General features: G+C 45.6%; 1 protein-coding gene across 9 annotated transcripts; it reads right to left on the reverse strand.

Annotated features, from left to right (window-relative positions):
• Positions 1-163: 163 nt before the first annotated feature.
• LOC120949344 (cilia- and flagella-associated protein 410) lies at positions 164-24,169 on the reverse strand. 9 transcript variants are annotated; one of them, XM_040366593.2, is made up of 11 exons: positions 24,061-24,169; positions 22,777-23,388; positions 21,035-21,100; positions 6,198-6,306; positions 5,837-6,127; positions 5,360-5,440; positions 4,493-4,603; positions 4,000-4,089; positions 2,730-3,070; positions 2,561-2,654; positions 164-2,492 (listed from the first exon to the last, which is right to left on the reverse strand). In XM_040366593.2, the coding sequence occupies exons 2-11, from the start codon at positions 22,854-22,856 to the stop codon at positions 2,382-2,384; spliced, it is 1,374 nt and encodes a 457-aa protein (XP_040222527.2). In that variant the 5' UTR covers positions 22,857-23,388; positions 24,061-24,169; the 3' UTR covers positions 164-2,381. The 9 variants fall into 9 exon arrangements, with proteins under 9 accessions (XP_040222527.2, XP_040222529.2, XP_049462368.1 ...); XM_040366595.2 differs by having other exon boundaries at positions 22,777-23,374; positions 24,061-24,158; XM_049606411.1 differs by lacking the exon at positions 24,061-24,169 and adding an exon at positions 23,871-24,053.
• Between the last annotated feature and the right edge of the window lie 22 nt (positions 24,170-24,191).

Raw genomic sequence — 24,191 nt, forward strand, 5'->3', positions numbered from 1 at the left:
TTCAATCTCACACATAGGTGGCGCTAGTGTAGCAGCTGCTCAGGGGTGCGTTTAGTGGGATGGCAACGTGCAGCGAAACAACTCCTTTAGCACGGTTTACTTTTTCCATGTCCTGTTCCACTGTTTCTTTCCCTTTTATCATGTGCTACCAGGCTTCACTTACTTCTTTGTTATTCTATTAGTATCTTTATTAATAGTATATGTTACAAGAGTTTCGGTTGTTTTCATGAATTAAATTGTTTTCCTGTTTCCTTTCTTTCTTTCTTTCATTTTTTGTAAGAAAAATCTGTTTCCCCTCGCAAAGGAACGTTTGACCTTCACGCTAAACGACGCTCTTTTAAAGAAGAAATATTTCTAGCGTACTGTAGCCCACCCAGCAAAGCCTGTTTTTGTTCCATTCCCACCCAATGCATGGCTCTGTGGCCAATCGTCGTTCAAAATAGCAAAAGAAAACGCAAAGAATGAGAAAGCTCAACTCATTCGATGTAATTTTGTTGGCTCGGTATTAATGCTTTTAGAATAATGTATTTAAAAAAAATAAACGAAAGCTTTCCATTCTATGGACAGTTGCCGGGTGGCTTGAATGCCTGGGCGTTTCTCTGATTGCACACGATGGCCATTGGACACGAGGACGGATGACGGTTGAATTGCTTGATTGAATCAGGTTAAATACGCCTTATCATTCCTTACCGGCCAGGCCGGGTTAAAGAACTCGGCGAAAAAACCCCCACTGTCCCGGTGCTGCTGGCCTACCGTTTTGAACACTTCCGTACTAATGCTAAGGCTATAATGACGTGGATGGAGCGAAGGGCCCTGTGCTCCTCTAACGAAATTTGTACTGCCTTCTCGACTTTGCTATGCTATGGAGTACGCTTTAACTGAAAACAAACACGGCAAGGGGATGATGCAGTGGAGTACACCCATACACTCAACCGTTAACTGGGAGCTTTTCGTTCCCTCTATCTCTCTCACTTTCTCTCTCTGTCCGCTGCTGTCTGACCGATCCAATAAAATGCAATTCGTTCCCATTCTCGACGTGTCTAAATCGACATTTTCCTACCTATAAAAAACCTTCTTTCCTTTTTTCCTATTAATATTATTAACACACACGCACAAACGCATTCCCAATTTCCCTTGACCTTACTACCCCTTCCCCGCGTCCTAACCGTACAACTAACTTAAGAAGGCAACAAGCTAAAGCATTCATTATTTGACGCGCATTCTGGTGCATTTGATGATAGTATAGGCTAGCTTAAGTAACAGAAACAAAATTGAGAATGGAGCTGTCGATCGATTTTATCGTCCCCATAGGCATTCCTTCTACCTTTCGGTCGCTAGGTGTGTGTGTGTGAGGTTATTTTACAGCTTTTTTTCATAAATTTTCATATTGTGTCTACTAGTTGCTGTTTTGTTGTTATAAGTTTTTGCCAGCTACAAGTTTAAACTACCGTTGCTCTACTCTTTTTTTTTTTTATTGGCAAATTGTGCTCCCGGCGCTTCTTCTCTGCCACTCCTTCTCAACCCGTCCGTTCGTCCACACTCCCACGGACTTGCAGATACCCCCTGGTTCGCCCTTTCGCCCTCCTCCCCCCTAAGGTTATATTGTTTCGTTACATTTATATTATTAAGTCTTTTTTTCCTACTCTGGGTATACTCGTACAAAAAGAACACGCGTACATCATGCTCAATCTTCTCACGGACGACGACTCCGGTGCCGTGTTCAGCCGCCAAACAAAAAAGAGAAAGGTAGAGTTATCTTCCTGTGTTTCCTGCCATTTCTTTTTTGTCATCACATTCCATTAGTACAAAGTTATTGTGAGTAGTTCGCTTTGCAAAGAAGCTCCCCATTCTTAGATTACCCTAGTTGAGTTATTGCTTTCAGAACGAGTTGTTTTGACGAGTTGTTGAAACGGGCAGACGGAAAGATTAAATGTACCAGTGTACGAAACAGTGTCTTGTGTACAGTGGTATAAGTTTAAACACTTGCAACGAACGTGATGTAAATTGAACGGCGAAAGAATCTCGCTCTCTGCGGGTTAGTTCACTTAGACGCCATGCCGCAACTTTCTTTTTTCCTGTGGCGGAAGACTTTACACACAAGCACGCATTTGCTTATGAGAGTGGAATGACACTGTATGATTTGCAACCGGTTGGAGAAGGAAACTTGAACAACCCAATCTCTCCTGTTCAGGCTTTGCCTTCCCGTTGCGCCAGGCAAGGAAGGTAGCAGCATCGATTGTGGTAAATCCGAACGGTATACATGTTAAAAACCGATTAGCGAACACATTTACTTCCTATTCGAGCACGTAAGCTGAATGAACCGGAGCACATGAAGCACGCGATGATGCGACGGATGCTGCTGGTGCCGTTTTGCGCCCGCTCTACTCGGCCAGCTCATCGATGCGACATCGTACCGCGTGCTCCACCACCTCGAGGCTCGGATAGTCGAGCTCCTTCACCAGGCAGAGGGTGGCGGACAGTAGGTTGGAGTTCTTAAGAAGGGCAAAAAACAGAGAAATTTGTAGAAAAGATATAGGGCTATTCACACAAAACAACATACCCTACTGACGGGCCTCCGATGAACGCCGGCAAAGTGATTCAGCAGTGCGTTGGAGATTACACTTGCACTATCGTTGAACCGAGAGTCGGATCTCCTGCAAAAGAGAGAGAAAGAGAGAGATATATTAAACAACATACTTCAACCATAAAGTCCCTTATTTTTCGTTTACCTGTTTTCGTTCCTTCGCCGATCAACATCCTCCCATTCGTCGCGCGATTCCGGTCCCTTGCCATTGCCGTTCCGGTACTGGTACAGTTCCCGCTCGTTCACCGTACTTCCGGCGATGCTACGACGGTTCTGCTGATAGTTTGACTGGCCGTGATGTTGCTGCTGCTGCTGCTGTTGCTGCTGTTGCTGATGATGACTGTTGGATGAATTCTGGCCACCGTTGTTGTTGTTGTTCTGGTGGTGTGCGGCCGAGGAAGACTCGTCCCACTCGGTTAGATCCATCTGGCTGTGCCGGTAGTGGGCGGGAGGATTCTGGCGCTGATAATCCGACTGATAGTATTCCTGTTGGGAGAAGGGTATTTTGAAACAATTTTATTTTAAAGCTTGTTTTTCATGTTGAAATTTAAACTTAATTCTTAAAACGTCAAATAGCTCATACTATCTTTATTCTTTTATTTGAATTCCATTTAGTACGGTCAACAATATGCCATAACATTAAACATTTCATAATTTCCTGATGATATCTTCAGAGCCCACCCGCTGGGGCGTATTACATCACCCTCAATTCGAACATCTTCGCGAGGAGGAGGAAAGTTCATTTCTTGCTCACTTGTTCACTTGCTATCGCTAGTGCCTCACCATACATTAAAACGTTAGCCACTGCCAATTAATTTACTATCAAAAACCGCTAGTAGCCGAGTGTGAGAGGCTAAGTGAGGCTGGTTGTGCTCTTTAATTTTTCACCGTCATGTCTTGTGGCGAGAAAGAAAACCTTTCCAATCGATGCACTCCAATGGCAAAGCCCCGATCACGCGTAAGCGATATATGTTTGGAAACAAAACGTTAACAAAATGTTGACATTAATTTATCTCCCCCCATCTTCATCGTTCAATCGTTTCAACCCACCACCAATTGCTCGGGGAGAGAGATATGTTGCTCTTCCGGTTTAATTGAAAGGGCCAAAACATTGTTGCTCGTTTTATTCACTCCCATATTGCCTTCCTGCCGTGCGTAGCGGTAGCTCACTGCAGGGAGGGAGTGGTTCACGATGGTTTAATGTGGCTAATTACACATCCAATGTGGAGGAAACAAGCTAAACCCATGTACTACCACCCTGTACGGTACATGCGTACTCAACCGTCTACTTCTAGTTTCCTGTACAGCTTTCAACAAGCTTTCCACTGCAGCGTTGGAATGCGTTGGATTCGGGGGGCCAATTTTGCATATTTTTTCTTCCACGGGAAGCTTTTACCCGAACCGTTTCATCTCACCTTCATCGAGTGCGTTGACATGCTGGGTGCAATCGGGACCCGTTCTCGGTAACCCGACACCGGGCTGTCCTGGTCCGAGCCCGGTGATCGCTACAAGGGCATTGATGTTGGTGGTGGTGGTGGTGGTGGGTGGTTGGTAGTGGCGGTGATGGTGTTGTGATGTGCAAGTGATGAGTGATCGCGACGCCAGAGCCAGAGTTGGTTATTTTGTTGTTGTTGTTGTTGTTGGTGTTGGTGAGGATGATGATTGTCGTGTGTTACGTGGAGTGCATGTCGATTAGAAATAGATTACATTAGTACCGTGTTTTGGAATGCACCGGACATGGGTTACATCATGGGGCGGCAGAATCGATTGCAGTGGAGTAGGGAAGAGGGAAGATGGATTAAAGCGCTGGTGGATTTAATTTATAAGGATTCTTCGCTACCAGAGTGTTGCGATTTTGAAAGGCAAAAGAGCAAAAGGGGTGATGGTAACAAGCATATGTTCGCTTACATCGTACTGCTGGTAGGAACCGCGGTGATTGTTCGTGTTGTAGTGCGAGGAAGCATGCGAATTCTGTGCCTGGGACGGTGGTGAATAGCAGTCCCTGTTCGGGGGGCTTCGCTGTAAAACAGAAGATGGAGCAGTTTTCGAACGTAAACAAACAAAACAAAACAAAAAATAACAACGTGTAAACGTGATGGTGTCGATATTGAAAAGAAAGAGAGTAAATAAAAACGATAAAACTATTAATCTACTTAGGTCGGGTGGTGTAGGGTTTCAAAGATGATAGAAATAAACGATACATCATGCAAGTGAATGCTTAGTGAGTGCACATAAAACAGCAAAACACATAAAACGGAAGACGTAACACCATGCAACAGGCAATAGATGGTCCGGGAGTTAAAGCGACGTACTGCTTTGCTCTAAAACATAGCAAAGGGTTTTATGTTTACGGAACCGCCACGAAATGGTCGAACAGATGAAGTTGTTGCCGGGGTGCTGCATGCAATCGGAAGCTTCAACGAGGTGCTGCTGCATGTGCCGGATACTTGGGGCGCGAAGTAAAGAAGGAAAAGCATAAAAAACACACACACCCCACAACAACCGGACACAACATAAACTTGCACAATTTACAGCCCCACAAACGGGTGTGCGGCTGCCGGTGCATATACTCAAAAAAACGAACAAAAAATGGAATCAGGAAACTACGAGTTGGGATACATTGGTGCCTGAAAGGAAGTGTGGGGTGTGCAAAAAGCTGTAGGACTTTTTGTGCCGGACATGGGCAAAAAACAGGTGCACAGTCCGACAGGATGCATTCATGATTGGGCAAGGATTCAACACAACTAACAGACACGGCGTGGTGCATTTTATTACCTGCAACGGTGAGGATGGGATCGATGCCCGATCGGCCGGATCGCTGATGCACTCGGATTCCGTATTTTCCGGGCTCATCTGCTGCTGGGTCGTTCGTGGGAGCGGATTGTTGTGTGATGGTGAGGTTTAATTGTGTGTTTTATTTGTATTAAAGCAACCGATGACGAGTTTTGTTTTAGTATATTAGAACGAAGACCGAGACACACACACACGCATGGACGGACAAACATTAACGGCGACATCACATTTGATCGAGAGAGCGAGGGAGAACGAGACAGTTCGATCGATGGTTAGTGGCAGCATGAAAGAAACAGAACAGAGACAACATAGATATAGAGAGTAAAGTCAATCAATTTTAGTCACGTTAAACAACAGAATGATGATATTTCAATGCATGCATGAAAAGTTAGTCCAGGTCTTTGACGAAATCCAACGACACACACTATTCATATTCATACATATTCCAGCCGTACGAACCTCAATGACGGGGCTCTGCTGACGGTACTGTTGCTGCTGCTGCTGCTGTGGCGACGTTTGCTGATGCTGCACCGGCGGTGGCGGTGAAGGATTCTCGTACACCTCGTGCCGCTGTTGCGGTTGGGCAACCGGCGCCCGCATCGCTTCGGCCACCTCCTCCGGCGACACGTCTACGTTGTCGAGCTTCTTGAGGTTGGGCAGGGCGCGCAGCACGATCTGCCGATAGCCCGGCCCGGCATGCTCGACCAATGGGTTCTCCTCCAGCCAAAGGAATTTCAGTTTGGGAAGATTCTAAAAAGAAAGAAGAGTTTGAAACTTGCAAGCTAGAAACAAAGACTTTTTTTTGAGTTTATAAGCGCACCTGCAGATACACCAGCTCGTCGATGTCGGTCAGATTGTTTTTCCTGAGGTACAACTCCTGTAGATTTATACAGTTTTCGAAATCCGCTAGTGTACTGATTCGATTAACACTGAAATGAGAAAGGGGAGCAAGAGGGAAAGAGAAAATAAATACACCGCCGTTAAGTATTGAGCAACATTGGGCGCAACCTTTAAAGCAGGGTGTTGCAGCAAGACAGGAAATGGCCACAGAAACGGAAAGACGCATTTTGCACCCCATCCCCCAATTTTCTTTGTACATTAACTTGTACAGCTCACAGTAAAAACGGTCTATCGCATAACAACGGTCTTGTTGCTGGCTTCCCTTTGTTGAGTACCCGCCGCGAACCGCGGCTGGTTTGTTGTTGTCTCTGTGTGTTTGGCACACACGAACACGAGCCAAACCACGGCTACCACCGCTAAGAAGTAGTGGCCATCCGTTTGCGTTTTGCTTGCATTATTCATGATCGACCGTGCAACCGACTGGGAGCTCCCAACCGCAAACGGCATGGATGCGTGATGAAGAAGAGATGCGCTGATGGAACTGGGTTTTCCACGGCCATCATCGGCCCGAGATCGCGTGTGTGCGGCGGCTGCAGCAACGGGCAACAAAAAGCGCACGGAAAATCTGCTCAAGTTCAACGGTTAGTCGAGGGGAAGTTGCACTAAAAATCAAGGTTCGAGATGAATAAATTGCATTCAAAAAACTGGACCTCAAAAAGGCAGACAATTGATCGGAAACGCTATTCACGACTAGAAGGTGTGCTAAGCGTTCTCCAGTTACTCATTTCCAACGCTCATTAGTTTAATGTTTCAAACAATAATCTCGACAAATGACTTCAAACTATTCTTTGTCTCACTAACCATGACAAAGAACCAACAACACGGTGTAGCTAATTTCGCTAAAATGCGTTGTCATTTGCGGATAAGTATTTTCTCATCGTCAAACACACAACAGCGCCACCCACCTCCACGCTGATTGCCTGTGTGTGGGAAAGCAGAACTCTAGCCGGTTAATGAGTTCTGCTATCTGGTAAATTGGTGGAAATCAACGCTTTTGCCAGTGATTAGTGAGGAGAGAGCACACACACACATATCCACTTTGCTATTCTCTTTATTTCCCTCTCTATTCCATCGGGAAGCATGAAACATAATCAACAGATCACGAACCCAGCCGCCACACGGAAAGCAAAAGAACGTCGACTCATCTTCTCCTCGTTTTCGTGTTGGGTGAGCTTTTGGCACCTATTTGGGAATCCCCAAACACAACGGTTTCAATCTTGGAAATCATTATTAGCCATCTTTGGGGACGACGAAAATGAGATCAAGCTCGCGGGTATCCCTCCTTTTCGCTCCCGGCTATGTTTTCAAAAGGGAAAGGGCTCTAATGTTCGCTTGCCATGCAACAGAAAACCCCGTTGAAGCACCCTTCAGTCTCCCTCGGTGCGTCCCACTAATCATGGTGTATTGCAAGGCAGCGGGAATTTCGTCTATGAACAGGTCTCAGCATTGGAACCTTTTGGGAAGGGGATCAGTGTCGATCGATAGAGCAATTTCCACCTTTCCAGGTGATTGATCATCATTAAAGCGGCGGGGACAGACAACCAGCCTGCTGATAAACGAGGAGAAAGTGAAACCCGCTTATTGGAAGTGTTGAAAAGGTAAGGTTAGTCTTTCTTCCGTTTCTTAACATTAGAAAGAGATATTTTAATCGAATGGTTGCAGGTGACGCTTTTTCTTCTCCTGGAGCCTTAGTGATCCCCAGAAGGTTGCCCTGGGGAAGTCAAAGAACTAACCAACAGAAGCTGGCCTAATTTCATACTTCATGTGAGTGTTTTCATAGTCAACGTTTGTCTTTTGAGCGTGATCACCTCTTACGATGATGATTGAGACACACACCGCAACAGCAGCAGCAGCAGCAAAAAGCTATCAGAGTGAAAGGCGATATGATTTATTAGGCGAAAGCCATTGAGCCTGGCAGTAGCGCTTGCAATGCTCTGGGCTTTTGAAACTGCAATAGCTCAGCAGCTTCGATTACTATTTTTCACCTTTTACACGATCAACCACAAATGCCAGGAAGCAGCCAGGAAGTAAGAGTTTTGATCGATTGGAGTACACTCTCTGGGAAGTTTGTACTATAATTTCCGCACCAACCAACGCCCAACTTATTTCCAATGTGGTTATTAAGCTGCTCTCGCCCTTTAACATTCCAGTTCCGACAATGGAAAGTTTGGAGTACATTCTGGAACACCTTCAGCAACTTCCAACCTCGCTGGAGAGAAGTTGGAAGTTCTCTCTTCATCGCGGGTGAGGTCAATGTACCGCTTAAAAACTGTTGCACAGCATAAGCTTCGAACGGGATTGAACTTCCTTCCCAACCTTTGGTACCAGCGCGTCGTCCGTCAGTCTAGTGTACCTTGCACCGTCTCCCCAGAGCACACACCAGTACACACACCAAACGCACCACACCAAATCGGATCGAACTATGGGGAAGGGAGAGCATGTTGAAGCATAATTGGATGCCTCTGGTCTGCCCGCCCAGGAGACCCAGAAGCGACGACGACAAGCCGATTTGCTGAGGTAAACCAATCCCCACCCGGAAATGTTGCGGTGCACTGCACACCTAACTAAGTCTGAGGTTCCCTTGGTTTCTTCACGTCTTGCGTTCCTTTGCGCCATCGTCGTCTATTAGCATTTAAAGGATTGAATTAATTAACCACCGGTCGGATGGCGTTGGACATTTCCGGACCATGTTGGACCAAGCCTGCAGCGGAAGTACGCATGTGCTTTTAGCGCACGGTCGGATGAAGAAATTCGATATACTTTTCCTTTGAAGACTAGTTGCAGTACCACAAGATCGGGCTATTACGCAAAGGGGAAACGCACACCAAATTAGTCAATTTCATGCAGCAAAAGCTCAAACTAAGCTGCGGGTGCGCTGACGAAAGGGTATTTCTACAATTTCAGAGTCACATCGTTATCATTACTTCCTTCGTTTCAAAAGCGTTTCATAATCCATCCAAGATAGATAACCTCTTTATTGGAGCAATCGAGCTGCATTACCAGCACGTGTTACCGATTTAGAAAGTCCGATGATCGTTCGTTCATTGCTCGATAAAGCATTCCACCCACCCAGGTAGTTGTAAGTAAAATCATTTCTCTTTTATACATTTAAAAAGGCAAGTTACATGGTTCACACCATTGAATGGCTTCCAAGCTTTTCGATTCCTGTTCCAAACGGCGCTCAAACCTGCAGCCGGCTGCAACGGCTAGGTTGTAATTCCAATCTTCACTTATTGTGTCTCACAATTGATTGATTGATCGAATGAATTTCGTAACGGCAGCAAACATACAAGCGATAGACTCGGGAGAGAAAGTACTGATTCAATTGCATTGCAGATGGAGGAGACAGCATTGGAACTGGTTGTGTAATACTGTGTGTGCCGCCTCCCGATCACCGATCAAACGCTCTTTTGCCGGAAAGGTGCACGAATACTTCCTCTTACAGCATTGAATGCGGATTCAATGAGCCATCAACAAGAGTGTGTAATGAGTGTTGATCGTTCTCTGCTAAACTGTCCATTATTTGCTTCCCTTGGAGTTGCATGGAAAACAGGGGACATCTTAAATGGAAAGCATTCCGGAAGCTAAAACGGGCCCGCAAAACCATCTATTATACCTGCGAGCCGATGACAAACAGTTGTCAGCGTTCCCGAAAAAGGGCAAAGCCCATCATTCTTGCTTCCCATTTCAACGACATCATTAGCCTGGTTCCTTCCCATCTCCGACAAGGAGACCAACCCAGTGAGCTTCTCTAGCGACGCAAAGCCCCACAACGTAGCAGCAAACGGGCAAAAGTGCATCATCATTATCTTCTCGGTGTATTAAAAATTTATCGCACAAAACCAACCGTTTTCGCGAGGGGCTGGGCTTTTAGTGCAATTTTCCAGCTCCATTCCAGGCCCTCTTCCCTCGTGTGTCATCGTGACTTTATGAGGGGTATTTTTTTTATTTGCCCTACTCTTCTACAATCTACCAAGCTGCATATCTGCAACTGCACTATACCTGAGAGGCCCCGTCCTACGGTGGCTGGTTGATTTCCGGAGAGAGCAATTTTCCGACCGGTGGAGCATCGGCGGCATCGTGATGCCCGGATAATGTGCCGATCTTATGGCGTAGTGCTCTCTCATGCACGACGACATGCACGGGGAGATGATCGTGCACCGCGGTGCGCTTTACCATATGCCGAACGTTTTGCTGCTGTTGGTCCCTTCTATACTGGTTCACTGCTACATCCCAGCGAGAATAAATTATGCATGGCACACATTTCCTAAAACAATATTGCTTTGAAAGACTGAGCGCCACCGGTTGAAACGAGAAGAGTCAAGGGGTGGAAAGAAGTGGATTTTTCTACATTTCCACCATTTCCACGTTGTAGGTTTGTGCAAGTAAAACTATCTTTATGGGTCGCTGGAGAGGAAAAAAATGCTGTCAAAACCATTGGATGAGCGGTTCGGTTACATTGAATTCTGTGCCTTTTCCCCTCCAAGGATCGTCCAACATCTCTGGCACACGAAAGATCCTCAAAAAAATAAATACAACGAAAGAGGGCCATAACAGCCTTCAGAGCCTTATAAAAATAACAAATCTCTTATAATAAAAGCCATAAAAGGGCAGAATAATCCCATCATCAACAAACTTCCCTTTAATAGTTGTTCTCCAATCGAAAAACACAGCAGCATTGTGCATCCAAGCGGAAGGCTTCAGGCTGAACGATGTAAGTACGAACCGGACGGAGTGTGGCGCAAAAGGGTTACAGAATTAACATATCAGCTGTTAACAACGGAGAGTTGTGCATCCGATTAGCCCACATCTCGCCTTTCTAACCCATGCGCGGCCCTGAGAGTACCCACCACCGACTGCTACGGACGCCGAAAAAGCTCCGAAAAAGTGGGAATATATAATAAAACAAACCCAAACACAACCACACCTTCCTGTCTTACTTATTTCGGTGAGCTTCCAATTCCGGTCGTCTTTTACCCCGGTCCAAGCCATACTCAAACTTTGTTTGTAGGCTAAAGTGTGTGACCTTCGGGAGTTTGGAGCAACTTGAGCAACCCACTGCAAACCAGGGCTGGTAGGTAATTGTATGTTTGCATTATTTTGAACGTAAACACCCACTAAATCACGAACAATCTACACACACAGTGCGCAATGGTGCCCTAGGGCTAGGCATTCGGTGGCCGTTCCGCCAGGGTTAACCGGGCAATAAAAAGACGCTAAAGTGCTTTGATGGGTGGGGGATGGCTAAGGTCAGTGACATAGTACCACGTAATTTTTAACCAAACCATTCGGAGCCAAGTATGGAGGCAGAGGGCTTTTTTCCGCATTTCCCAATGATTGCTTTAAGTTTCACCTTTTTTTGTGTAACAGAACTCCCGCAATGACACAGTTCTCGCTTCACCTCTTGACAGGTATATGTTCGTGACACTCTAACAGCACGCCCCCCGGTGGGAAAAGCGGCTATTTTATCTGATAATTTCTGTTTGCGTGGCCGATCGTTAAGGGAATGTGTAGTTGTGCGTGTTTTTGTTCCTCCACACAATTTCATTCAAGAAATGGTCGTGCGCGTGCGAGTCCTTCCAGTGGAGTCCCTCCTTCTTAACGAGCTCGGGAGCTCCCCTTGTTGTCGACAGTGTCCACCATCGACCAAGAATCGATCGACGAGCTACATCGCGTAAGTACCCTTAATTTGATATTCATAATTCATTAGTTGAATCAATATTTTCCTGTCATTGCTGTGCGTTTTGATGTGACGGTTTTGTTCCTGATGGCGCACCTTTTGGAGCTGCAATGTTGTGTGGCTCCTTTACCCTGATCGACGGGGTTTTGTGTTGCTGATGAGAATTCCATCAGCATAAGGAGAGTCACAAATCACGGACACAAGTGAACATGTGTTCGCGGAAATTCTGTTCCGATCGTGTTGAAGTCGTCCCGTCGTGATTGATGATTTGTCGTCCGGGAACGTAATGACAAAGCGCCCTTTTTCGTGGTTCATTGGAAACTCATCATCGCTTCACACGCTCGACAGACGGATGACGGATGGATAGGAAAAGCGTTTCCAACAGTCATGGGCTCATTAATTCTAGCCGCGTCTATTTATCCGGTTCATCCATGGCATTCTTACGGGTCAAAACCAAAACAAATTGGGCTAAATTGGGTTGGAACCGTACGGGTTACAGGGCATGGCAATACAGGAGCAAGAGTTTACCGTTGGCAAAGGTGTAACAGGAATTTAGGTTGTATATTTCAGGTATCCAAAACAGATGTATCTTTTGATTTTGTAGTGATCTATTCTTGGTCTTGACCCCTGTCCCGGTTCACACATCTGCTTTTTCTCTCACGAACTTTTGCCAGTAACTGCCCTTTAATCTATTCTCGATTCCAAAGGCAAAGCTAGATAACAATTTCAGAATTTGTACCAGTTCAAAGACTCAGTCCTAGGGATTATAATGACATTTTGAGACCTACAACTATACCTCAAGTATCCTACCATATTTCTATCTAGACCGTGTTAATAGGTTCGGCCTGGATCTCAAATCCCAGGAAAATCACGATCATGAGATGATCAGAAGTAATTCTTATGTTAAGATCATGAGAATGTGGTCAAAGGAGCTTATAGCACTCTTGAGATTCAGAATTTCTACTCTAGAAGTACCCAACATCCTTAAATTCCACAAGGTTTGGTTCGGGTTTACTTATTTTTGTTAAGATTATTGAGTCTGAGTTTCATTAGAGATTTTGCCCTAGATGCATCATGTTATGATCGGACCACGTTACCGATTGTACCATTAATCTGACTGAGAATAGCCAACGAAATTAACATCAAAACTTGCCATGCTTACACCTCTGTAGCCTTTAATTCAATCATCAACACCTAATCCATCCAGCTTACAATTAAAAATTCGATCTACTTCCGATAGTTTCTCCTGTTCTCGAACACCTCATATGCTTACACAAGCACATAGCTCCTACATTGCGTTAAAAATCATTTTACAAGTGCGCGCGGAAGCGCGGGCAGTCATTTGCATCCAAGGCCACCACCATCCGCTGTCTCTAACACCTCCGCGTGCACGGAAGCACAACATTCGACGCGACGCGATCGACATCGGAATCGATGTACTGCAGGTTAGTTAATCGTGGCTGCGCCACCGCGTCCGTCATCGGCTCCTTGTTTGGCGCGCAAGCGCAGGCAAGCGTGCGCGTGTTGCGGCGCAATTAAAGTTTTGCGCGCGATCGCGGTATGCAAAAACAAGAAACACGGAGAGACGCGATCGAGCTCTGGTTCGCGTGTTGATGATACACAACATATGCTGCTTCTTTTGATCCAACATGAGTGGAAGTAGAAGAGGGAGACGAAAAAAAACGAAACCAAATTCCACGATGATTGTTTTTGGCTAGCTGATGATGATCGGCGGAATGTGCTTTTAATGCTTGATTGATTGATGCGTCGGCTCCCCCCCCCCCCCCGCCACAGGAACCGGGTCAGTCTGGTATGTTTCATTCACAAAAAAATCCACCCAACACACCGCGCTCTCCTCTTTGCCATTTCGGAAGCATGTCATGAGTGTCTCGACAATCGATGAGTCTATTTCCGTTTCCCCGTAATGAACTGTAAATAGCTTGTTAACTGTCTCACATGCTATCGTTACAATTCGTGTGTGTGTGTGTGTGTGTGTGTGTGCGTGTGTCTCGTTGGACTGTTTTTGTTGCTTCTTTCGCTCCACTTTGGCGGGCTGGAGGGAAAAAGCCACGAGCTCCAACAAATTAACGTCTCACGCATTATACGAACGATGATGTAACGCGAGACGTTCCAAGACGCTCCTTAACCCGGGCCAAGAACGCGAACGGCAACGGCGCGGTGTCAAATGTTTGTGGCAAACAAATTGAATTACAATGGATCTGCACGACTCCTCCACGATTGGGACAACAAGAAGCATAGCATCCGTGTCCGTGGTGTGCTGTTTGTCTGTGTGTTTGCGGCCGGGATCCAATTTCAACCATACATAATAGATTCGAAATGCAATCGACACCTTTTTGGCCAACTTTATGCCCCTGTCTGTCTCATCGGCCCCGGCTCGTTTCGTAATGCAATTGTTTAACGTTTGCTGGAGCTTTATAGACCGCCACAAACTGTGGGATAATTAAGCCAGGTTGTGAGAGGGTCTACTACTATGCCAAGCATAAAAGAACACAAAATACATAAACGTTTGTAAAAGCCAATTATTTCACTTTTATCGCCGCATTTCGACACTCAACGTTTGAAGTGAAGTTATAATAGACAATTGTTTTATTGAATGCTTTTAAAGCTAGAGCTAGCGTGTTTTAACACCACCACCAGCAATGGTATGATTAGGAACTTTTCGCTATTTTGCTCTTCAAGCTCCTTACTTCAAAAGCTCAAGCCCAAAAACTGTTACTACTCTGATCAACCCTGTCTGAACCTACGTCAAACTTGAAACTTGTTCCTTCTCACATCACAACCAAACCTGGAACGACAGTGTGCCGCCACTCGGAATCGTCCAAAAAAGGCAAGGATGGCTGTAGAAGTTGTGTGTCTTTCGTTTCAAAATCAAGGTTAACTACCCCTGCTCCAAGCCACCCTTTCCGTTTAGAACCGGAATCGGTTGGCGCCCTCGCAACCACCCGTACCGCACCTCGGTGGGGAGCATATTTGCCTATCGCCGTGCGTGGGTGCTGCGTACCGATCATACCGGGGACAGCAAACCAGGCACAGAGCTCCGGGTTTCCGTGGTTGACTCACACAAAACCCTGGCACACTGGGTAGCTTCAACGCTGGCAGTGTTGACTATTGAGGCAATGCGAAAGTAGCGAATAGTATGGGCGACGACGCGGCAAATGAAGTAAACCGAAGGCTTCAATAAAAAAAGCCGGTCGGTTCCGTCACGGTTGAAGCTGATGGTGAAGAAATAGAAGCAACCGGCAAACCATAAAAAGCAGAGAAAAATAGAAGGCTAAACCACCACATACACCCACAACCACATAGATACACTTTCACTTGCGTATGCTAAAGTTTGCAATAAAAAGCTTCAGAAGACACGCTTCAACAGCAAGGGAACCCTATTCTGGGCGGTGAGTAAAAAAGCGATGACATTCTTTCTGCCACAATAAAAGAAGCCGCAACGTAACGTGTGGAGGGAAAAGATAGGACGACGACGACGACGACGACGACACAAACAAATGCCGTCGGCGATGATGGTATTTGTTTGGATGGTACGGCATATCCAATTTGGATGGCACAAGAAGCTTTACTATTCATTTATTCAACACGGTGAATGGGTATGCAGGATGATACAGCAGCATTTGTGGGGTAGGAGATGCAGAAAAATGCGGCCAAATGTTAATCTATTTTCTATCAAAAAAGGATAATAGTAAAATGAAATACTTCCAAACCAGGGGGAGAGAGAGATAAATTATAGTTACGGGTTTTTTTTATTAGGTTTGCTCTGTATCTAATGATGCAATTTCCAAAACAAATCTAAAAAGAAGGAGTATTGGAATTTCCAATCTAAATATATGTGCATTTGCAATAGCATAGATAAGTAAACCGGATTGAATATATGCTTTTATCACATTTCTACCAAATCAGGGCTTCGTTAATTATGTTTAATTATATTAATTAACAGCTCAAAACTATTACCATTCCGATCCCTATCATCCAAACAGTCTTACACACACTTTACCTAGTGCACGAGTAAGAAAAAAGGAAGATATACTTCCCACCTGCGCATAAGAGACTGCGCCTTTTCAGCATTCCTCATTTCATAGTCCACCGTTATCAGTATCGATGCCGCCGACAGACGCGTGTTGATATCGGACGGTTTTTATCGCAAAACCTTTACCTTGCCTACCGAAGCGTACCGGTAACGCTTCAGGCTCTGTGCCACACATGAGATGTACAGTGGCAGACATGCATATAAGCGCAACCAGGACCAATTTTGATTACAAAGCTTTGGTAGCGGAAAAAAAACTCTCATTAGTTTGTACAAAGAAAATAAGTCTTATGAGATGACTTTTTTGACAAATTTCTATTTTTCAATGAAAAAATAGTGTGAGTGCACTGAGATATCCCATATTAGGCATAATCATTCCACCTGGTATGCAATTATCTGTGAAATATTGGAGTCATTCATGTTCCTTCATTACCAAAAAGCGAATAAAAAATTGCTTGTTAAAGTTGCTAAGAAACAAGTATGAGTTGAAGTATTTTGGTAACATTAGATGTTAAATAGGATTTAAAAAAAAATCAAGCAGAGTATTTAAAATGGATTTATCAAATGTGCAAAAAATCAGTAGCCTAGAAAGTCATTTCAAACTTCAAGGAACTATACAGCTTAGTGAAACCCGTGAGCTAATAGTTGACAAATATAAAGTCAGAACATTATGCTCCATTAGAGTGAATCTATCAATAAGGACTTTGTATTCTATTGTATTGTGTTGTTTATTGTGGAAGTAATTGACCGAGCGAGGTGGCCTTATTACTTAATACTACCCTATAACTTAAATCTACTTAAAGTTACGAAATGTTCTAAAGGGTACATTTATGTTAATTCTAGCTAGTAGTTCGGGTGCGTCAGTCTCACCTATAATTAGCTTAGACATAAATTTCTGCTGAGCTACATCTCGTCTCTTTTTAAGCGTCTCTAACCCAAGCAGTAAACACCTCTGTACTGACTCCAATTTTTTGGACCATAAGCTGGATGAAGGAGACCATACTACCGAACTAGACTCAAACAGTGGACGAACAAGAGACTTGTACAACATTAAGAGGCAGTGTGGGTCGGAAAATTCTCTCGATTGTCTGCGAATGAAACGTACCATTTTGTTGGCCTTGTCTAAAATGTCGGTGTAGTGCTGATGAAAATTCAATTTACAGTCTAGGGTAACGCCTAAGTCCCTAAAAGTGTGGCAACGTTACAGTATGGTTCCAGATACATTATAGGGACTGACAGTTCGGTGGAACGACATACCCATACACTTATCGACAGAAATCAGTAGGTCATTTTTATTGCAGCAGTCGGAAAAGCAATTCACTGAACTTTGCAGGGAGATAACACCGGATGCTTCACGGATTGCAAGGATTAGCTTAAGATCGTCCGCGTACAATAAACATTCAGAGTCTACCATTGACAATCAGAGTCATTTTCTATCATGTGGTTGAAAGTATGAAGTTTTCTCAAAAATGAGGTTGTGCTTACTGGTATTTCCAGCACTGTACCTCGTGTTTCGAATCTCAAACGTTACGTACTGGTTCGAAAAAAGGGTTCTGTTTCTTCAGCTCTCTTTCGCTACGGACAGGAAGGTATCATATCAAAGTACATTCGAAGACGAATCATTACTTGCTCCAACACCATCATCAATGCATCATGCAGCACACCCGCTTTTCCTTTGGTGCATATTAAACCAACAAAACGATGCATCACGGACCCTCGATGGGATGGATGATGAGCGCGCGTACAGAAGAAACTCGTGTATTTGCTTGCTGCTTAATTTCTGACACAATTATGCTGAAGAAGCGTTTCTCCCTTTGTAGCGTTTCGTACCTTTTACACTGTGTGTGAAGGAAATCGTAAAATACTACATAACATGCATACTTTCCTTTCTGCGTAGCATGAGACAACATCAAACCATCCATCTTACCGTGAGTTGATGAAAAGCATAATCAAGTGTGAGCTTTCCGTCTATGTGTATTAGAAACGGAGAAAAGCACGATTTTACCGACAGGTATGTCAGGTGTTGGCCATGAATAAGGGCCTTTCTTCCCCATACAACCCCAATCAAAATACAAACAAAAAGTGGCGTGTGGCAATATTTTCCCACCCGCCCCAAAAAGGACTCCATTTTCCCGCGTGCCTTATTGTGCCCCGATTACAATTACCCGCCTAACCTTAATTACCACCTGACCACGTGTGGACAGCTACGTCACGGTGGTGGTAGCCGCGTTCATTCTAGGCTCAATAATGTTGCCGTAGCCAGCCAGCCAGCTCGATTCATGCCAGCGCAGGGAAGCAAATAAAGCTTTCCACCACAACCACCATCACACCCCACGGCACGGCACGGCACGGCAGAGAGTTTGGCCTTGGGTTTGATTTCGTTCTGTCGTGGTTTGATTTGTGGCGCACAGTAATGCTAGTTTTCAATTTCCCCCCTTACAATGGTTCTGTTTTTTGGCCCACAAATAAAACAAGCACACATATTTTCAAGGCAATCTCGTGCTACGACCACGCGCGATTATTAAAGTGTGCCTCAAAATCGAACCGAAATTTGGCACAAAAAGCAAAACATACAGCACAAGCTTTAATACTCAATGTTTTCCTTCACAATTTTACACCGCACACATGGGTGTGCGGGGAATTTCAATGGGAAAAATATCCTTCCAGAGCGTGGATGAGTTCATCGAGCGTTTAGCTCAACGTTTGGTGCCATCAGCGACGGTGGAATACCGCGCGCGGCACTAACCCGATGATAAACGATGGCACCAGCTGGACTGGGTGTGGCGTACACCAGGGTGGACGGTTTAAACTGTCGGTTGGTTCGGCTAAAGAAGGGTCACCATTGGGGAGGAAGTGCCACGTAGTATCGATAAAGAATGAAGCCAGCCTTTCAATAAGAATATCGATCGAACGAGAGCAAACAAAAAACGGGACACAGAGACAAGAAAGACACCAAGAGTAAAAGGGTTACTACTTTAGCAAATCAAAATTCATGTAGTTCTCTGGGGAATGTATTTTTACGACAAAGGTCTATTACGCGATGGGAGTACAGTTAATAGTGAACATATTCTAATTTCCTCTCTCACTCTCTAGTGGTATTACACAAAAGTGGTCATCTCCACTCCGAGGCACAAGCTGGTTCTTTTTTAATTAAACAACATAAAAAAAAAAACATACACCCAACCCCAGCGCGATCATCATGCTTCGAAGCGTGCGAGAGAAAGTTGTCACCATCAGCGGAAGCAATTTGTGCGACGCTTGCCATTCTCGTGTACGCAACAAACAAACAGCAAACAAAAAATGTAGAGTGTGAGTGACCATTTTGCCCATAATAACGTAACCGAATGACTGCCAGCACCAACCCTAAAGGAAGCGCTGTTGTGTACAGGAAATGAAGGTGAAAGAAGAAAACAGTACTGACATCACCGAGCAGCGGTGACGCTGGATAAACCTGGAGATCCGGACCCATTACACCTAGACCCATTCATACTACACCTGGTTGAAGGTGAGATCATCGACGTGCGCCAGATCCGGATCGATTGAGTGAATTTGTATTTCAACCAAAAGGGACGGGGTGGACCTTCGTATGTAAAATGGATGGTGTTTTTTTGTTGTTGTTGCAAAAATGAGTCCCGTTTTACCTCTATAAAGGAAGATTTCAAGTCTTCGAGTACCCACCAGCACCGCAAACGTTGGCGCACCAACCAAAAAACGCGTGGTCGACCAATAAAGCCCCCGCACACACAGCAAGGGACAGCATCGTGTTTGGTAATGGACAGCTCCAAAACAAGCTCTGGAGTGTACTTGTGGAGGAGGACGTTGAGGTCGAGAGGGACAGAGAGAGAGACTGAGCCATGTTGGGTGGATATTCGAGGTTGCTTTCGGGCGCAACGCGAGACTCCATTATATTAAAATAAAGTATCGAATGTGTGCATATTTGGGATTACAAACACCACGTGCCTGGCACACGGCTCTCCGACGACACAAGCCACACGTTGAGATGATGTCACTCATCTCGCTGACTCCTCAAAACGACTCATTACGCAAAACCTTGACAACTTGAGCGTACGTCTCTCCACTTGAGTTTAATGCCCGTTCTCACCTAATAACAATATGCAATTTTACCCTTCCACGACCCATCGGAGGTCTCTTCTTGGAGCCGTAATTGGACTGGAATGCACAAAGAGCTAATAAATTTATTAACAAAGAATAGTTTGCTTTCCTGCCAGCCCAGCCTTGTTTCAAATGCAGACAGCTAACGGATGCATTGAAGAAGGGTAAGCAGCAGCAGTAAGTAGTTTGCCACTTTAGTCTTATTAGCTCCCGTGTGTAAGCATAGACAAACGAAAGGAGCCCTGCGTAGTGTTAAAAAAAAGGTAAATGTGCTCCATTGTTCTCGTCTAATCTCAACCAACTCTCTCCCAAACACGTCATCTGCCGTGCCGTTTCGCGTGTGTTGGCGCTCTTGAGAATCGTTTTGGTTAAGCCATCTTGCCGCCTAATTTAATGCATATCGCTCAACATGAGCGTTGCACTGAAGCGTTTAAAACTTATGCCGCCAACTGATGGTTCAAGTCCACTTCTAGCTGACACTACCTCTACACCTCTCCCCTTAACAGCACTTCAGCGAGACTGTCCGCCCGTGTGTCAGCTTTAACTTCTCGCGTAGGCTCCACCACACACACACACGCAAGAACGTCTCGCGTGACTCGCGTTTCGCGTGCGTTTTTTTCTTTCGGCGAGTGAGACTTTTATCGCACAAGTTCCATGCCGCAATACGAGAGTGTGGTGGCGTGTTAGCTTAACGGCGGCGGATAGTTTTCCCTAATTTCCACTGCTCCCACCTTTAGAACGTGTCACGCCACTAACGAGGTGGCGCAAAAGAGAGCGCCGCATCGGTTTTGGCAAGAATCGCGGGGGTTTTCCCTTGAAAGTGTTCAACCTCCTTGCCCAAACTACCATGCCCTTTCCCTTGCGTGGAAATGTGGCGGTAGTCCTGTCACACAAGTCCCCGGCGAATTCCTACCTGAAGGCAAGCACTTCCACTCCACGCATGCGTCTGATGATGGAGACGTCGCTCAGTTCGCTGCCCCTGAAAGGGAGGAAGAAGAGAAGAAACAGATTAGAAGTGATTTACGCTATCAACGATCGACTAAAAAGGAGGGGGGGTTGTGATAAGCAGGGGCCACCGTTGGCTGTCGAGTGACAAGGAAATCTGTGACGCGTTCTATTGTACGGCTGGTTAGATACAACCGTTTACCTGATAAAGCAAGATACCTAAAACGGAGTGTATTTGTCGTAGTTCCAAGCTGTGGAAAGTCGTTAGAAACGTTTACACGATATCACAAGCAACAAATTGAAGCAATTGCTTCCGTTTTGGTGATAATATTAATTAATCATTTTATTAATTGACTGTTTCACAAGTAGCTGGACATCAAGGCAATTGAGATTGAGTAAGCATGACTAATTCAAACAACAAAGTGAAGAATTCAACAGTTATGTCACGCTCAGCTTTAGGTCCCACGCGGTCATTAAACAAGGCGGACAGTAACTTCCAAAAAATCGTAGTATCCATTTCCAAAAAAAAGGTTAAGGCTGTCCTGCGTGAAGTCGTTGAAGCTTAACTTGATCTTTGCTAGGAAGGAATTATATCTGATCGACTTCAGAATACTCGTTCAATGCGATCCGAGAAACCTAAGGCAAAGCTCCTCTACCCTATGATTCATGCTAGTGCAATGTAACCATACCCAGGCTGCAGCTTATGAAATTACAACCCCTCTCGCCTAACACAGTACGAGATATGTTCCTACGCGAAAGGTTCAGGCCAGAACCGGTTGATTTGAGCCATCGGGGCTGTGTAGGATGTCGGCTGCAAGGCGTTTTGCAGAGTGGGGCAAATTTTCTGACATTTTTTGCCGCTCATTCTTAGCTTAATGTCAAGCTGTAGCTGTAGCGAAAAGATCTATGATACACACCAAAGGTGAACGCGCATTCGGTCCGCCAAGTAGCGAGCGGTTTGGCCGGATTTTACCATCGATTAAGAAAAGTCACACCCATCGGACCAGTGGCGCTCAGTAGGAAAGAAGCGAAAAAGTAAACCTACCGCACAATCTAAGCTCTCCAATCGAAAAATTAAACATCTTCTTGTGGCTTTCCTTTTTCCCTTCTCTATCCCTTGCAACACATGTTGGAGTGATTGTGATTGTGTTTGTGTGTGTTGGGACGAGAATAGGGAGAGAAGTAGGATACAACAAAAAGCACCGTTGCATTCTTTGATCGGTATCGCTCTGTGGGGAGTAAAAGGGTGGCCACGGAAACGCGCACGGAACGAACGCGCGCACACACATCTGTTGCGAATGGCAACGCCGTTCTCGCGCTTCTTCGTACCAACGTGGTCCGGTGGCGCGGTCTAATGAACTTCCCCATTGAAGTTTATCAGCGGTTTGTGATGTTATGCCCGTCGTTGGTATGGTTCTCCCGTTTCTTCCCATCCCGTCGTCGTGCTGGTTCCCATGTGTCGAGAATCATCATCAAGTGTAACGGTATCGTAAAAGGGGGTTCGGGGTTCCCTCCTCCTCAGATATTGTGCTTGATGTTGCTTGCTTCTTCCGAAATTTGGAACTACTTCGAATATGATTCGTGCACGTTTTCGGTGGGCTTCGGTATAAGCAAACGACGAGAGGGGATTGTGTGTTCGGGCTTGAAAGGGGAAAGGCAGTCAATTGCAATGTAAACAAAGGCCGGTGTGTGTGTCCGGCAGCTACTTACCAACAGTTCAGCTTCTTGATTGCGGCCAGATCGGACTGCTTCGACCGTGCAATGACCATTTCCTCCGTAAGCCGCGCCATCGTGTCGGTTTGGTTTTTGGGATGGGTGCGCGTAAACACACAGTGAGAGGCCAAGATCCAAGGGGTTTCCGCACAGATTGATTATCGCTTTTCACACACAGCAGGAGATAGACTCACGGGCAAAGGAGACAGACCCGGGAAGGGATAGGACAGCTCCAGCAGAGACACGGGCACACACACGCGGCCTACGCGATCGATTAAAAACACACACACGCACACGTACGACCTTTTGGCTCCTTCGACTAGCCGCTACCGAGCTGGTACTTCATGCTTTGCAATAGCACCGCTCACAGCAACCCTTGACATCTAGTGGGACGATAAATTCACTCCACTGACCGTGCCGTGTGTCCTTTATGCTCTCGCCACTATGCACCCACGGACACAGACTGCACACACACACGTGCGCACAAACTGCACAGACACACGCACACGCACGGACACACACACTTGGAAGATGTACCACTAAAAGAACACACCTCTTTACATCGCAAAGTGCGAGGATCTTTGTTTAAAAGAAACTAATAAAAAGAAGCTACCGGTTGAAGAGAAAGAGAAACACGAAACGGAAATAGGTTTAGATGCTTCGTAACGATGACACACTAGTTTTCTTCTCTCTTGCTATGCAGCAATGCCTTTGGCCACTGACTAAAGACTGGCTTTCCTCCCGCCCTACTCGCCGTAGACGAAAACCCTATGGTTGATATTCTCCCTGCCACGGGAAATCAAATCACAGCAAGCGAAAGGTGTCGCACGGTGACGATATGTGTCAATGGCTACACACATAAATCACAAGAAGACACTCCGCGCGCCACATCTACTCCACACGCAAACACGTCGGCATTGCACAACGTGGAGAAGAGAGAGAGAGAGAGGGATAGAGAGGCTTACTAAAAACGGCAAGCATGGGGCACAGCAAGAGAAGAAAGCAAATTCTTATGCGGTAAAAACCTGTGACGAACAGACCGCGCGGATACACCCAAGACCCACCACATTCACTTGGAACTTGGTACCCACCCACTTCCCCCACACAAGTCACACACAACGTAAGCAAACAGCGAATGGATAGTTGCAGCTGGCAGGTTAACGTCGCTGGTGCTACTGCTGCACACTAAAATACCACACACACACCCACCAGCCAGCTGGTGGTGCAGTTGGTGCAGCAGGAGAAACCCCCGTGTCGGGTCTCCTGGTGCAGTATACGTACGAGGGGATGCTGTAAAATAACACTCGCGGACCAAGACTTTCGCACCGCGAACACGTCCGCTCGGTACGGTTGCTAGAAAAACATAGAAATAACACGAAAAATAATACGCTGTAAACAAAGTGTAGCGAGCG

This window comes from Anopheles coluzzii, chromosome 2, assembly GCF_943734685.1.
Source record: "Anopheles coluzzii chromosome 2, AcolN3, whole genome shotgun sequence".
NCBI lineage: Eukaryota > Metazoa > Arthropoda > Insecta > Diptera > Culicidae > Anopheles > Anopheles coluzzii.